Source organism: Pinus tabuliformis, chromosome 2_2 (assembly GCF_031772625.1).
Source record: "Pinus tabuliformis cultivar Carrire ecotype Pingquan chromosome 2_2, CPIR1, whole genome shotgun sequence".
Classification (NCBI taxonomy): Eukaryota; Viridiplantae; Streptophyta; class Pinopsida; order Pinales; family Pinaceae; genus Pinus; species Pinus tabuliformis.
Window position 1 is genome coordinate 690,958,776 of NC_142300.1, and position 13,068 is coordinate 690,971,843.

Genomic DNA, 13,068 nt, shown 5'->3' on the forward strand with positions numbered 1-13,068 from the left:
CACAAACCTCCGTCATTACTCCACAGACGTTGTAGATAGCCCAGCTTATCCATCAGTCCATACCAAAATCGTATGAACCTCTGCAACCTCCATCAACTACCAGTAACAGTCAATTTCGCCCAATTCCAGGTACTTAACCGTGGAAAACCAATTCAATTGTCAAATTCCAGTAATTCACCCTCATAACATTGTTAATTAGGCCGATAGGCCTTTCTTTGAAAGGGACCTTTCGTCGTCCTTTTCTTTCTGGCGCTGACATCTGGCCAACGACACCTGGCAAACTCCGTTTTCGTTTATACTCCGTTTTTGTTTTGTACTCCGTTTTCGTGTTTGTGCAGGAAACGAATACCTAACCTCCCTCGCGAACTCCGTCCTGCATATCGGCTTGCATATCGGCACTCTTGCAGAGCTTGTATAAGCTGTTCCCTGCTGCTGTTCCGCGAGCTTCCGGATCTCATCACGGCCATTTTCATTAATCTTGCTCTCGGAATCTGATGCGCCCGCGCCTGCCGGAACAGAAAACACCCTGTTCAACGAAAATCCATCCATATTTTGCTCTTCATGTCTTCTCCACGCCCTCTGCAATAATGTCTTTCTGCTTTTCCACTCACTGCTGCACTATGTCTCCAGTTTTTGCTGTCTTATCTGCTTATCTGCGTTCTGGGCTTATTGCTGGTAACTTTCTACACATTTTTCTCACTCTGCATATTCGAAAACCCTTCTGCGTTTCTTTGGTTGATTTTTTTTCCGCATCTTTGTGCTCGTCCTCGACCTGAAGCCTGCCACAGCAAATACGTCTCACTGCATCGATATCCGGTATCCAAGGTATGTATTAAAACTGATATTCTTCCCACCTTGCTTTCTGACTTGCACGACAATTGTTCAAGGATACACTTCGTCTTGCTTTTACTTCTTTTCCAGGTTGGAATTCTAAGTGTCTCTGTTCCCGGTTAATGTTTTAATTATTGGCTGTGGGAGCTCTGCATAACTGTTATGGGTTTTTCTGGAGTTTCAAGGCCCTCAACCTACTTTATTGTATGAACATGTATATTTGCCTCTCTCAAGTTCGAGCCTCTCAGCCCTGGTTTGAGTTTATAGCGTCATAATTTATGTTTGGACTTTGTTTTGATTGTTTTGTTTTTCGTTTTTTTTTGGTTATTTAACAATATAATATTATATATTTTGTACTAAACTCTGATTTTGACCTGGTCAAGTTGAGGGCCCAGAATCTCCATTCTTTTTCAGGTGAGGAAATGCATCCTCACTGTGGCTTTGGGCTTTGGGAGGTCTTCATTCACTAATTACAATTTTTTGATCAATTAGTGAATACTGGCTTAGTTAGACTTGTAATAAGTTTCTATTATCACATCCAAGCATGCCTCTGGATGGTAGATGGATTTGGACAGTATAATGATTATTTTTCAGTTCTTCACACTCACAGCTTTTTTCATCTAAACAGATTCATGTCAGGCGTTAATTTGAACAGAATTTACTAAATTATTGCTGTTTGTGCTGTTGCATAGACCTTCAGAGGTGCTGTGAGAAATTTTCTAGGAGAGTTTCGATCTGTATGCATTATGTTATCAGGGTGGCCTTTCTTGCTTGTAGAAATAGTTACGGTGAGAACAGTTTCTAACCAAAAACAATAAGGATTGTACGATAATTTCAGAGAAACAGTTTTTTCAAGAAACTGATGAAGATTGTTTTGATCATTTGCGAAAAATGCGTTTTATATTACAGAATGACCAAAAATACATCAATATTTTGCTCACCTCCACAGTTTGGACTAGATTGTTCCCCCTGTTTGGCCGGAAGACCATAGAGTATTTTTGAAGCAGATTCTGCTTTCTACAGTTTCTGTCCTATTTTTTTAGAGCAGATAACAGCAAATAGCAAACCCATCAAGGCCCCACCCTTGCAGGGTTTTAAAACAAATTCTGTTAAACCACCAAACCCATGAAACCAACTAATACATACTGAACACTAATAGCTTACAGTTAAACAAAATAGTTAGGCCTGCACCAATGTACTTCACTGCTGCTGTTTGACATCCACACTGGTGGTGCAAGCCAGAAGCCAATGGAAGACAGCACTCATAAAAGCATTGAAAGCTTCCAGAGACCTAGCTCTCAGTTTCCTCAAGAGACACATTACTCTCTTGGGCCTCCAAATCTTCATCTTTCTCTTAGCTCTCTCATAACACTTCTTTGTTTTCTCTGCCACAGTCTCCTTCTTAGAGAAAGTGTAACTCCTGATATACATTTGTCTGCAAGTGTAGATGCTCTCCTTATATGCTCTCATGGGCTTCTTAATCATACGGTTGTCCTCCTTCATACCCAAAACGCGAACAAACTCTGCCTCTGAGTTTGGCCATTGGTATAAGCTCAGGAAGCTGAATCTCACAGGAGCCTCTACATCCAGGCAGCCTGCAACACAGCTCAAACTCAAACTCATATTGGAATTCATGATAACAGAGCAAAATAGGATATTTATTTATCCTCTCAGGAGACTCTGTAGATGTAATGTACAGTCTACAATAATCTCCTCTTATAAACAGAAGTCATGCATGCATGCATCAAGCAAATCCTTGAGCAGGTTCTGCAAATCTAAATCCAAATGAAGAAGCAATGGAATGGACAGAATGTACTAGAATTGCCATGTGGGTTGTTCATGTGGCTTCATGAACAGTGAAGAAATGAGGAGGTGGTGTATGGAAGGGCATCATTGCACTGGGTACTACCATGGATATATACACCAAGATTCATTTAAAAAACAGGAAAGTGAGAACATGGGTTCTATCATTTTTTTCCACTGTTTGACCTCAGAGCCCCAGGAATCAAACACATAATCTTTCAAAGTATAGGCGGGCCACTCCGCTGCCTTGATGTACACGCAGGCTATACCAAATTCTATGATTTAACGGAATTATTAGACCACTGGTCCCTTTTCCGGCACATATATTCCTTTCAGTGGTTCAAATTTCCCTTTCCCATGATGAATCCATTGTATTATGTTTTATGATGGCACGTGATTAGCCTTTCCATAACCTTAGCCTGCTCGAGTGTAGGGACAACCTTCTCCATAGAGCAGGTAATGCATTGGTGACTGTAATTGGTATATATGTTTGTTAGGGTTTTAAGGTAACAACCTTCTCCATGGAGAATGTAATGAAGGTCTGACATTGGATGCCACCTGTTTGGCCGGAAGACCATAGAGTGTTTTTCAAGCAGATTCTGCTTTCTGCAGTTTCTGTCCTATTTTTTTAGAGCAGATAACATTTAAAGTTAGTAAAATATAAGCTCGTTTTTTGAAATCTAGGGATATTGTTGTTTAATTGTCTTCTATATTAAGGGATTTGAATAACTTTTGTACTCCTGTGCCCAATTTCTGTAACGTCAGAGGGAAAATTGTGTCAGGTCTTAGCATATCTTGCATGTGATGTCATTGGTAGTTATTAGCACTTATGCAGCTATATGCCGGAATTCACACAAATAGATTCAGTTCTGATAATCTGACTACAGAGCACTCTTGTCGGAAGATTCAATGCATTGTATGAGTGGTACTGTGCTAGCTAGCATATTGAGTTACATTCTGGAAATCATTGTGGCTTTGTTTGTTTCCCAGCCTCACAAATGAGAGTGGTGTTAAATTGAAATATTCCGGAAGGCTAAGACATCAAGTCTTGTAAACTGCATGAACAATCTGTAGGGTTCCGATACTTCTAAATAATTTATGCTGTTTGATTAACCGTATTTGCCTCATAACATGGTTGTCTTAGTGGAGCTTGCCAAATGAATGAGTGTTGTGGGCAAGTATTACACCTACAGATTGTTCACGAATAAAATATGTAACTTTCTCAGTTTTCATGTCCCAGGAAATTGTTTGAGAAGTCAGAGAGAATACACTTAGATTTAGCTTGAATTTTAGCCTGTAGGTAGTTGGTCTCCATGCCTGAAACTATTATGCTTACATAACTTTAGGCAGTGGATAATTGATCTGTATGCTTGAAATTAGTAAGCTCATCAATTTAGATTTTTCCTATTTGGTTTTATGTCAATATGCCGTTTATAGTACATATTCCTTGTCTAAGGCATGCTTTGCTTCTTTTATGCATCAATGTGAAAATGAAAGTCATGGATTTAGAAATCGTTACTTACAAAATTTATGCACATCTTGGGGAATTATACTCTCGGTGGCACTATTCCTGACATGTGCAATGCTGGCACTCACATCCCTTTTTGGGCACCACTTATCTGTCTAAAGGAATGATCCATACCCTATTGCACTATTGCTTTACATGCAGCATTAGCATCCATACCCTGAATTGGGCACCATCTACCTGTCCAAAGGAATGAGCCACACCCATGTTTTTAGGATTCTTCATAGTGTTCCTTATCAGATGGTTATGACTTTTGCACTAAATATATACTATTTTTTTTTTTTAAATCTTTTGGAGATTAAATAAATCATTTCTTTAGTCCCCTCTTATTTTACGCCAGTAATTTCATGCTTCAAGAGTTGCAAACTTTATTAAACTAGAAAATTAGTAACAGAGGTCTCAGGTGAAAGAGGTAGTACAAAGAAACTAATGAAATTGATATTTCAGTTTCACAGACCTTCTCCACTAAATAGACGTAGAATTCATTTATACAAACATTAGAGCCCAGTTCCTTGACTATATGAAATACTAGGCATGAAGTGAAACATTCTTTTACCCTTCTGATTACAGCAAAGAACCTTTAGATGTCATTCTTCAAATGTTTTGGATCAAATCATGTTGCTAGAACACACTCATTGAGTTGTCTATTGTTTCTGATTTCTGCCAGAGCTTTACTGGCATATCTGACTGAAAAGTTTGAACTTTATGAAATGAGTAGTGAGTTTTATTCTGAAATGAACTATATTGTGTATTTGTTGAGTACTTGTTTTGAAGGATAAACCTGTAAAACGAGTGCTTATCTGAAAAATAGAACAGAAGATTTTGACTGCATTTGTGACATATTTGCTGGAGTTCTTTAGTGTTGTGTCATTATAATTCTTCTACCTAGAGTCGTGTATAACTTCGAAGCATTGATCATTGATGAAGCCTTAGACCTTTTGTTTCAGATTTTTTATGCTCGATATGTTGAAGAGCTTAAAATCTTTAGCCGTAGATGACTGTTATCGTTATAATCTCAAGCCAAACAATTGAAACTGAGAGTTAAGCTCCACAGGCTGTTAAACCAGCAGCTGTACAGTCAGACAAATCACCAAAATCCTTCTCTGTATGGCCTGCAGCACATATGTGCTGTATGGACCTGTATGGCTGCTTTAAGGCTTGATAATATGATATATGGTTCTGCTGTATGGCCTTCTCACTGACTTCTGGTTCCTCTCCTGCTCGCTAGATCTGTTCCACTGTAAGTTACCTCTTCTATCTTGTTTTATTTATGATTTACTAAAAAACCCCTAAACTGTCAAAACCCTGATCTCATCCTGAGATGTATGACCCAGTTTAAATCTAACTCATTAATGTATTAATTACACTTCATTAGACTCCTTAGGCTATGTCAACTGTAAAACATAATATATTTCACTTTTTTTTAGTGAATTATAAAATAGAATTATTTACCCATTTTCGAAGTGGTCACTTTCGGCATGTCTCAAACCACTCACTGCACATTCACACTGAAATCTGTGCAATAAGTTCCTGTCTGAGCATGCTTCTCAACAAATCATATATGACATATTCACTTGATTGTTTTTCTTGTTTCTTCGACTCTCAAACACAAGAAGCTATTGCAACAGCCTCTGTTCATCTGGTATTTTCTAACCCCATATTTCCTTAATAGCTCTAGATCCTTATCAATCCAGATCTGTTAAGAAATGATCGATACTAGCATGGAGCCTTATTATCCCAGATCTATTGTGTACTAAGAGGTGTCTATTTTTCTTGGCACTCCTTGCGGTTTGCTTTGTTTGATCCTGCTAAGGCTTAAAAAAAATAAGAGTTTAACACAGGTATATCTAAATTTGAAATAAGCTATGTTAGCATGTAAGTCCAAAGATAATGTGGGTCTATTCTAAACTGGTTGTTTTAATAGTTTATTTACTATTTTAAATAGTTTTAATAGCTATGCAAAACTAGTTGTTCTCTATATGGAGTAATACAAAGACAAAAACACGTACTCAGGGATCTTCTCCATCCCAGGGTATGGAACAACTCTTCTTTATGCAGAAGGCATTGCTCAGGGTTTTAGTTAAAGATCTAATTCCAAATATAAAAGTTTTGTAATGTGTAGAAAAAAGGCATTGAGCCATTGGATCTGAACACACGCAATTACAGGTGGTTTGAGCGGAAAACTAGAAGATTTTGGAAATACAATAAAATTGCCGCAACAGCACGGCAGGGAAGCCAAGGTTGTGAGTATTGCGTATTTTGGTGGGAATGAGGGATAACCCTTAAAATATCTTTTCAACTGCAAGAGATCAGGTTACTATCAAAATGTTTTTTGTGTTTAACCTTAAGAGAATATGCAGCTAAGAACATTTTAATATTATTAAATGACAAATTTTACAAGGATTTGACTGGAATGCATCGGTGAATGAATAGCCTTGAAAAAGGCATGGCGATGTTCAGAGGTCATCAAATCAGACTTTCAGAAGTTTAGATGATGTGGATCATGTTGAGCTGCTGCGTGCATTGACTTCACAGTGAGGGATATCCTTGTTTCTGGTAGCTCGATTTTAGTTAAATGTTGCTATACGGATATACTTCCTATCTCAGGAACCAAAACTTTCCATTTATGAGCTAACTGGTATCAATAACGAACATTCTGAAGAACTTTTTTTGGTTGCACGCCTTCCGCCAGACTCTTTCTGTAGTGATTTGAAGTCTGTAGTGATTTGAAGAAGTCACTAAATGTTTTTACATACCAGCTATGGGTTTTTCCCCAGTATCTCCGAGTACTTGAAGCGCTATAGTTTTTTCATGCTAATGATGGGTTGTCCCGGGTATCTCCGAGTACTTGAACTGCTATTTTAAATAATAAATGATTTGGGCTACTGGAAAAACCAATCGCTGCAAAAGATAGAACCCTTCCCACCAACATATAAAGCATAATAAAATTATGAATGGCCGTATTTATGAAGAGAGGAAAGAATGTGTAATGTTTAGTGTGGTGGAAGTCATGGATACTCTTGGAGGGAATCTATATTCAAGCCCATGAAAGACATGTTTAGATGATATTGCTCAGAAATGTAATCTGAAAAATATCGATGTGAAAAATAACTTGTAAAATGGGGAGAAATATATATTCTTCACTCTTGGATTTCCTTCTCTTCCTCGATGGGATGGATGTTTACGGGCATGTTGCTTGCGAAGGCTAAGTGTAAGGACCTTGTTATATGTAGCCGGGAGAAGGGGTACATGAAAAGGCATCCATGTGATGAGAATTTTGACAATGACTTTTTGCTCTCTGTCATTTTGCTGGTATGCTTCAGCCTTAGCTTTGGATAGATGTCTTTTTTCACGATTTCATTTTGTTTCATAGTTTGAACAGATTGTACAGTACGGTTAGACACTTGTGATGTAGCTCAGAAATCTATTATTAAAACAGTTTATGTCAAGCATGTCGACATGCTCTTTTCTATTACGGGATGGCCATAAATAGGGGATATAACAGAATATGCCCTTCAGTCTTTTGAGATTTTGAGATGAATATGGTGGGAACTTTATGGCAATTTGAAATCTCAATTGTTTTTTTTCGATAATATAATTTTGCAGCTTCAATTTGCTCAAAAAGATATTATTAGGATCGATGTATATTTTTAGACATTGCCTGTTTCTGCATAGGAGAAGACAAGGATAAGGTCATAAAAATATTTGATGGATGTGACTGAAGAAAGGTCATCATAAGGTCATAAAAATATTTGATGGATGTGACTGTGAAGGGTGTCACAGCAAGTGTCTTACGCAGGTCAAGACTAAAAGCGCTGTAGCAGCTGTAGGATTGCATCCGAGTATGGGCAAAGTTTTGGAAAAAAAACCTTGGTGGCGTGTGTGGCCCAAACTGACAACTTTTGGATATGTATTCCACCATTCATTTGTAAATGTGTGACAGTGAAGCATGATTTCAAGTAGGAAATATGATGCTCATCACAACCTAACAACTATAATGATATGAATAAAATTGCATTGCTAGCTATCTGTATTTATTTTTGAATTTTCCGTTCATGTGAAATAGCCTATGTTTTCTTTATTTTTCTTGCAAGTAACTGTTCATCTTGATATTTTCCTATTATATGCTCCTTTTTACAGTGTAATATTTTTACAGCCTGTCTACCTGATATTTATTTCTGTTGGTCCAATGGAACAAAAATAAGGTTCTTTTCATTTTCCCATCTTGTTAAAATGTTACTGTTTTCAATATTTGCAGCTTTTGCTGTTATAAAATTTTCTACAAATTTCTAATTTTCAAATATCTGTATAAACTTTTTATCTGTCTATCATAGAAGTTTTCTGTTATAAGGCCAACTGTATATCATAAAATTTTCATTATATGCTAAAAGTTGATGATCACAGTAAACTGGCCATTGAGGGTTCACCTTGTGATGTTATCAATCTAACATGTTAAAAAAGAATTAAATTAAGGTTGAATTTGCGATTATGTAATAATGATATGGATTAAGTGGCAGGTGTGCAAGAGCAGTTACAGTAATAGAAACTGTATGACAGATTATATCATTATACCAACGTAGTAGGTGCTTAAATTTCATACTAAATGTCCATGAGAACAAGGACATCTTTGGCTAGGTCTGTCTTGGAGTTACCCTTGCTAAACCTGTAATATTCTCACTACCAAGTTTGAGATATTTGTCTGTAAATATACTCAAGTTGTTGGTAATTTTCCCTTTCATCGAAGAAAGCTACAGTATAGCTTCTGCTTTGTAAACTTTATGCAACTTTTTAGAACTGCTCAGTTAGAGTCAAATCAGGGTATTAAAATCCATTACTGTGAAGCTTGAAGATTCCAGTCTTGTCACTGAAGGAACCTCAGGAAGTAATGGTCAATTGGAATGGATATTCTTGCTGTTTTTTTTGTCTCTACTGCAGGGCAAAACAAAAATATGTTAAGGCCTATAAATTTTGGTGCCATGATAAGTGCATATTGCAAAAATTCACATCTCTCTGACGTTGGAAATGGACATCATATCTGGTCAAGGCAGTACTTATATGATAGGTATTCCATCCATAATATGAACCTTGTTGGAGATGGAATTCCCTCTGGCAAATATCATTGAATCTAAATCAGCATAGATTAGAAGAGCACTGTGTACATTATCTGTATCTTCATATAGATACAAAGGATTGCATTTGCACCATTTTCAAATTGTTTTATATTTTAGACCCAGTGCCATCTGAGAAATGGACCAAGCTGAGTATCATGATGTATATTTTGTATAACTACCACTCATTTGGTGTGGGACTGGCTCTCTTTCCCAAGGGTAATAATCAAATTATAAATCTCTCCTTCCAGAAAGTTTAAAGACCTGGTTGCCCTTGTGTTGCACACAGATAGGGCACTCCTCAGACAATTTAATTACCTGCACCAGCAGAATTCACAGAAATGGCAGCCTGAATCAATTATATATGTTAAAATATATTGATTTAATAATGCAAATGAGTGCTTTGTTTATCTCACCTTTGGCACACATTTCAAACAAAAGAAGTGGCTACACGCTAATTGCTTCGGCTCCACAACGGCATCTGCACATAGACTTATAGGTAGAAGTTTCGGATTTTGTTGTCTGTTGTTAGAATACAGATAAATCATTGAAATAACAATGTCAAAAAAACGAATATTCTAAGTACCCAGGCATATAGAACAAGTAAGTTCCTTATCGATAACAGGTGTTGATGATGCTTGTGTTAAAGCTTTGGAAATAGTGGGCATGTTCCCCACTGTTTTCTCTGAAGTATTTAATACCGTTTTAATACGATTGGATCCATTAAGATTTGAAAATGGACTCTCTGGAAGGTTATGTCCATAGCTGTTGCAAGGAAAGAAACTCACTGATCATTACCTTTTTATAATAATCACCCAAACAAAACAAAGTAGCTTCTATTCAACTACTTCCAGGAACCCATTATTGACAGCTTGTTTTCTAAGTAAAATATTTGTCATGTTCTTTATTTTACAGAACTGAAAACTGTGGATGATGGTCTCTACCTTTCTTGATCGTCATTATCCTGCTTAGGCTTATCTTCGTTATTCTTCGGTACCTCAAGCAACTACCCAAACTGATCGGTTGAAGGAAAATTGTTGAGATGTGCATAAGAGGATGAATGAAATTACTTAAATGCAAAGTGATAGTCTCTAGAGAACATGTCTTGAATAAGTGGGTATCCTAGGTTTACCTTCTGATGCCTTGGATTCTATTTCAGACTGTGGGAATCCATTAGTGAATCTATTCTCGAGGTGGTGAGAAACAACAATAGGTAGTGATATTGTAGGTACATTTGGGTAAATATCCATTTCTTTCTTTACACCAACTCTTTCCTTAGGAAAATAAATGTCATTTATAGATGGACGTGTATCCTTTGGAGTAGTTCTTCTAGAGCTAATAACTGGAAGAAAACCTACACACAGCCAGCGACCCGTTTCCCACAGTCAAATTTGACCCACTAGCAATCCAATCCAAACAACATACACAAAGTGAGTGAGAGCAGTTCAGTTGAGCTGGGGGTTTCCCGGTCTCTAAGAAGCTCGAACCCTTGACCCAATATCTGGAGAAAACCACAAAGACACCACAACACACAGACCAACCTCTTCTTCGCCATGGGGGGCAACGTCCCACGTCAATCTGGCGTGTTTCCTGGCTTTCCACTGCTTGATTCCTGTGAATTCGGCCTCGCAATGCACACATAGTCCATTGACCGCCTTCAGCACTCTGGCTCTTTCCAACTGTAGAGAGATATGACGAAACCAGTGCACCTGTGACCTGACCTTTATATTCTAACGCAAAAGCATAGAAAGATAGTAATGGATTCATTCTCATCGGTATGGACGCTCACTGTTTCTAATGGAGAGAGGGGAAGCAGAGGAAGAAAAAAGCCGACCAATAGTACCCACTTCTAAGCTAGCTTCGGATTACCTAGCTATACCGGGTGCATTTATGTTATTTTTCTCTTGCTCTTATAAAAACAACATCAGTGGTTTCAGTGTCCTGCCTTGTAGTTGTTATATATGTCATGGCAAGCTATCTTGTTATAGTAGAATACCTGATATGCTTGATATGATAAAAGTCAAACAGTTGACTTTGTTCATGTCTATCAAAAAACAGTTGACTTTGCTTAATGATCAGTTAGCTTTGCTCATGTATATCAGAATTCTCGAATAGTCATATCCCTGTATTGAGATTTTATTCACATGATCAATAATCCCCTTCTTATCCACCTATGGCTTTACATGCAATACCGTCCTAAAGCGTTATCCTGTAGGTACACTTCAGTAAGTTTCATATGTGGCCTGTTTTGTGCCCTGGCTCACAACCTCTTGTTTCCAGTCTACATATACTATTACACAATACTAGATATACTTGCACTGATATGCCCATTGATGGTACCTTCTTCAGCGATCTGTGGTCACAGCTTGTAGCAGCTTTAATTTTATTTCAAATGTCTTGCCATTCTAACATGTTTGTTTTTCCTTTGCAGATTTTCTTGTCCAGTGTGCTCCAAATCTGTCTGTGATATGTCTAAATTGTGGGAGAAACTTGACCGAGAGGTAGATATTTTCGACAAGATGAACATCTTGAAGTCAACTTGCAATGGGTTGTATAAAGAGTAGCTTATTAGATGTGTTTTTGCTAATTTTGTCCAATGGCAATTGATTTTTTAAGTTTCTTGAGTGGATTCTGATATTTTTTTTTGATATTTTTTTTTGTCATGTAGGTTGCCTCAAGCTTATAAGAACAAAATGGTAAGTTGTCTGATGGTAGCGTGAGAGAAAATACCTCACCACTTTCTCGTCGGTCATTTGAGCCGGTTTGGATCTTATGCAATGACTGTGGAGTAACTACTAAAGTAAATTTTCACCTTGTTGCACACAAGTGTCAAAGTTGCAACTCTTATAACACCTGGCAGACCAGGGGAGGTCCTTTTGCAAGTTCATGTGGATCTCATCTTTGATATTCTCAAATGTTCAGATTCGTGTATCCCACTTTACCACTTGTAACGTTGCCTTAGCACTGCCTATGTAGCATGAAAAACAGCGGTACTGCAAATTGCTATGCAGTGGCATTACTGTAAGAATTCATTGTAACCGTTGAGTTTTCCACAAATGAAAAATTCAATAATTCCAATTTAATAATCCTATCGGCCTCTCTTTGTACCTTTTGGGACAATTGCTAGTTAAGTAAAAATTATCAAATTTACTTTGATTTTTTACACTCTGAGCCATAACCATCTGCAGAACCGTCGTTGCCCTAAACACTCTAAATTACCCCCACACTCAAATCCACAAGAACTGAGTATGGCTGCCCCAAAATCAATGCATGTAAGGCCCATCTCCACACCTCATTTAGACCTGGACAACCTTCCTTTAGTTGATAAAGATTTCCAGATAAAAGATACCACTGCTCAAGAGTCCCTACTCAAAGTACATTGCCAAAGTAGGAACAGATACCTCAACCATGCCAATGAGATTAGCCTTTGGGATTCAAATTTACCCAAATACCAATTCCCCAAAGTCCACATTTTCCCAAAGATTGTCTACTACTGTCATGCTAATTACATCCCTAGTCAGAGAGCAGTCATGTCCCAAAACCAAACCATACTTTTCACCATCACTGCTGAGTCCATAAACGAAATGTTGCAGCTCCAACCAGGGCCAAACCTAACTCCCCTCTCAATTGGAGACCTGTTAGACCCCCCAAGCTTAGCCCTACAAATTTTGCCCAGTTATTCCAAACCTTCATCAGGGAGGAGAAGCACATCCCTAATGACTCCCCTCCATATGTAGCTGCTATTTTTTCCCCATGGGGCCAAAATATTGTAGCCATGATATCTTGTATTTTGGGGTACAC

The 13,068-nt window shown here is 37.7% G+C and overlaps 1 protein-coding gene across 4 annotated transcripts; it reads left to right on the forward strand.

The window, feature by feature from the left end:
• Window positions 1-216: 216 nt before the first annotated feature.
• LOC149194551 (uncharacterized) lies at window positions 217-12,356 on the forward strand. 4 transcript variants are annotated; one of them, XR_016254545.1, is made up of 4 exons: window positions 217-825; window positions 6,326-8,364; window positions 11,699-11,768; window positions 11,936-12,356. XR_016254545.1 is itself a non-coding variant. In XM_089405115.1 (4 exons), the coding sequence occupies exons 2-3, from the start codon at window positions 7,328-7,330 to the stop codon at window positions 11,732-11,734; spliced, it is 180 nt and encodes a 59-aa protein (XP_089261241.1). In that variant the 5' UTR covers window positions 223-825; window positions 6,326-7,327; the 3' UTR covers window positions 11,735-11,768; window positions 11,936-12,356. The 4 variants fall into 4 exon arrangements, 2 of the variants coding, with proteins under 2 accessions (XP_089261240.1, XP_089261241.1); XM_089405115.1 differs by having other exon boundaries at window positions 223-825; window positions 6,326-7,471; XM_089405114.1 differs by lacking the exons at window positions 6,326-8,364; window positions 11,699-11,768; window positions 11,936-12,356 and adding an exon at window positions 1,524-2,028 and having other exon boundaries at window positions 217-675; window positions 779-825.
• Window positions 12,357-13,068: the final 712 nt, after the last annotated feature.

Excerpts from the sequence above, each read along its gene's own strand:
- LOC149194551 (XM_089405114.1), top strand. The coding sequence starts at position 495 with ATGCGCCCGCGCCTGCCGGAACAGAAAACACCCTGTTCAACGAAAATC. Across the intron at positions 676-778 it reads GCGTTCTGGGCTTATTGCTG|CCTGCCACAGCAAATACGTC; the intron begins GTAACTTTCTAC and ends CTCGACCTGAAG. Across the intron at positions 826-1,523 it reads ATCGATATCCGGTATCCAAG|ACCTTCAGAGGTGCTGTGAG; the intron begins GTATGTATTAAA and ends GCTGTTGCATAG.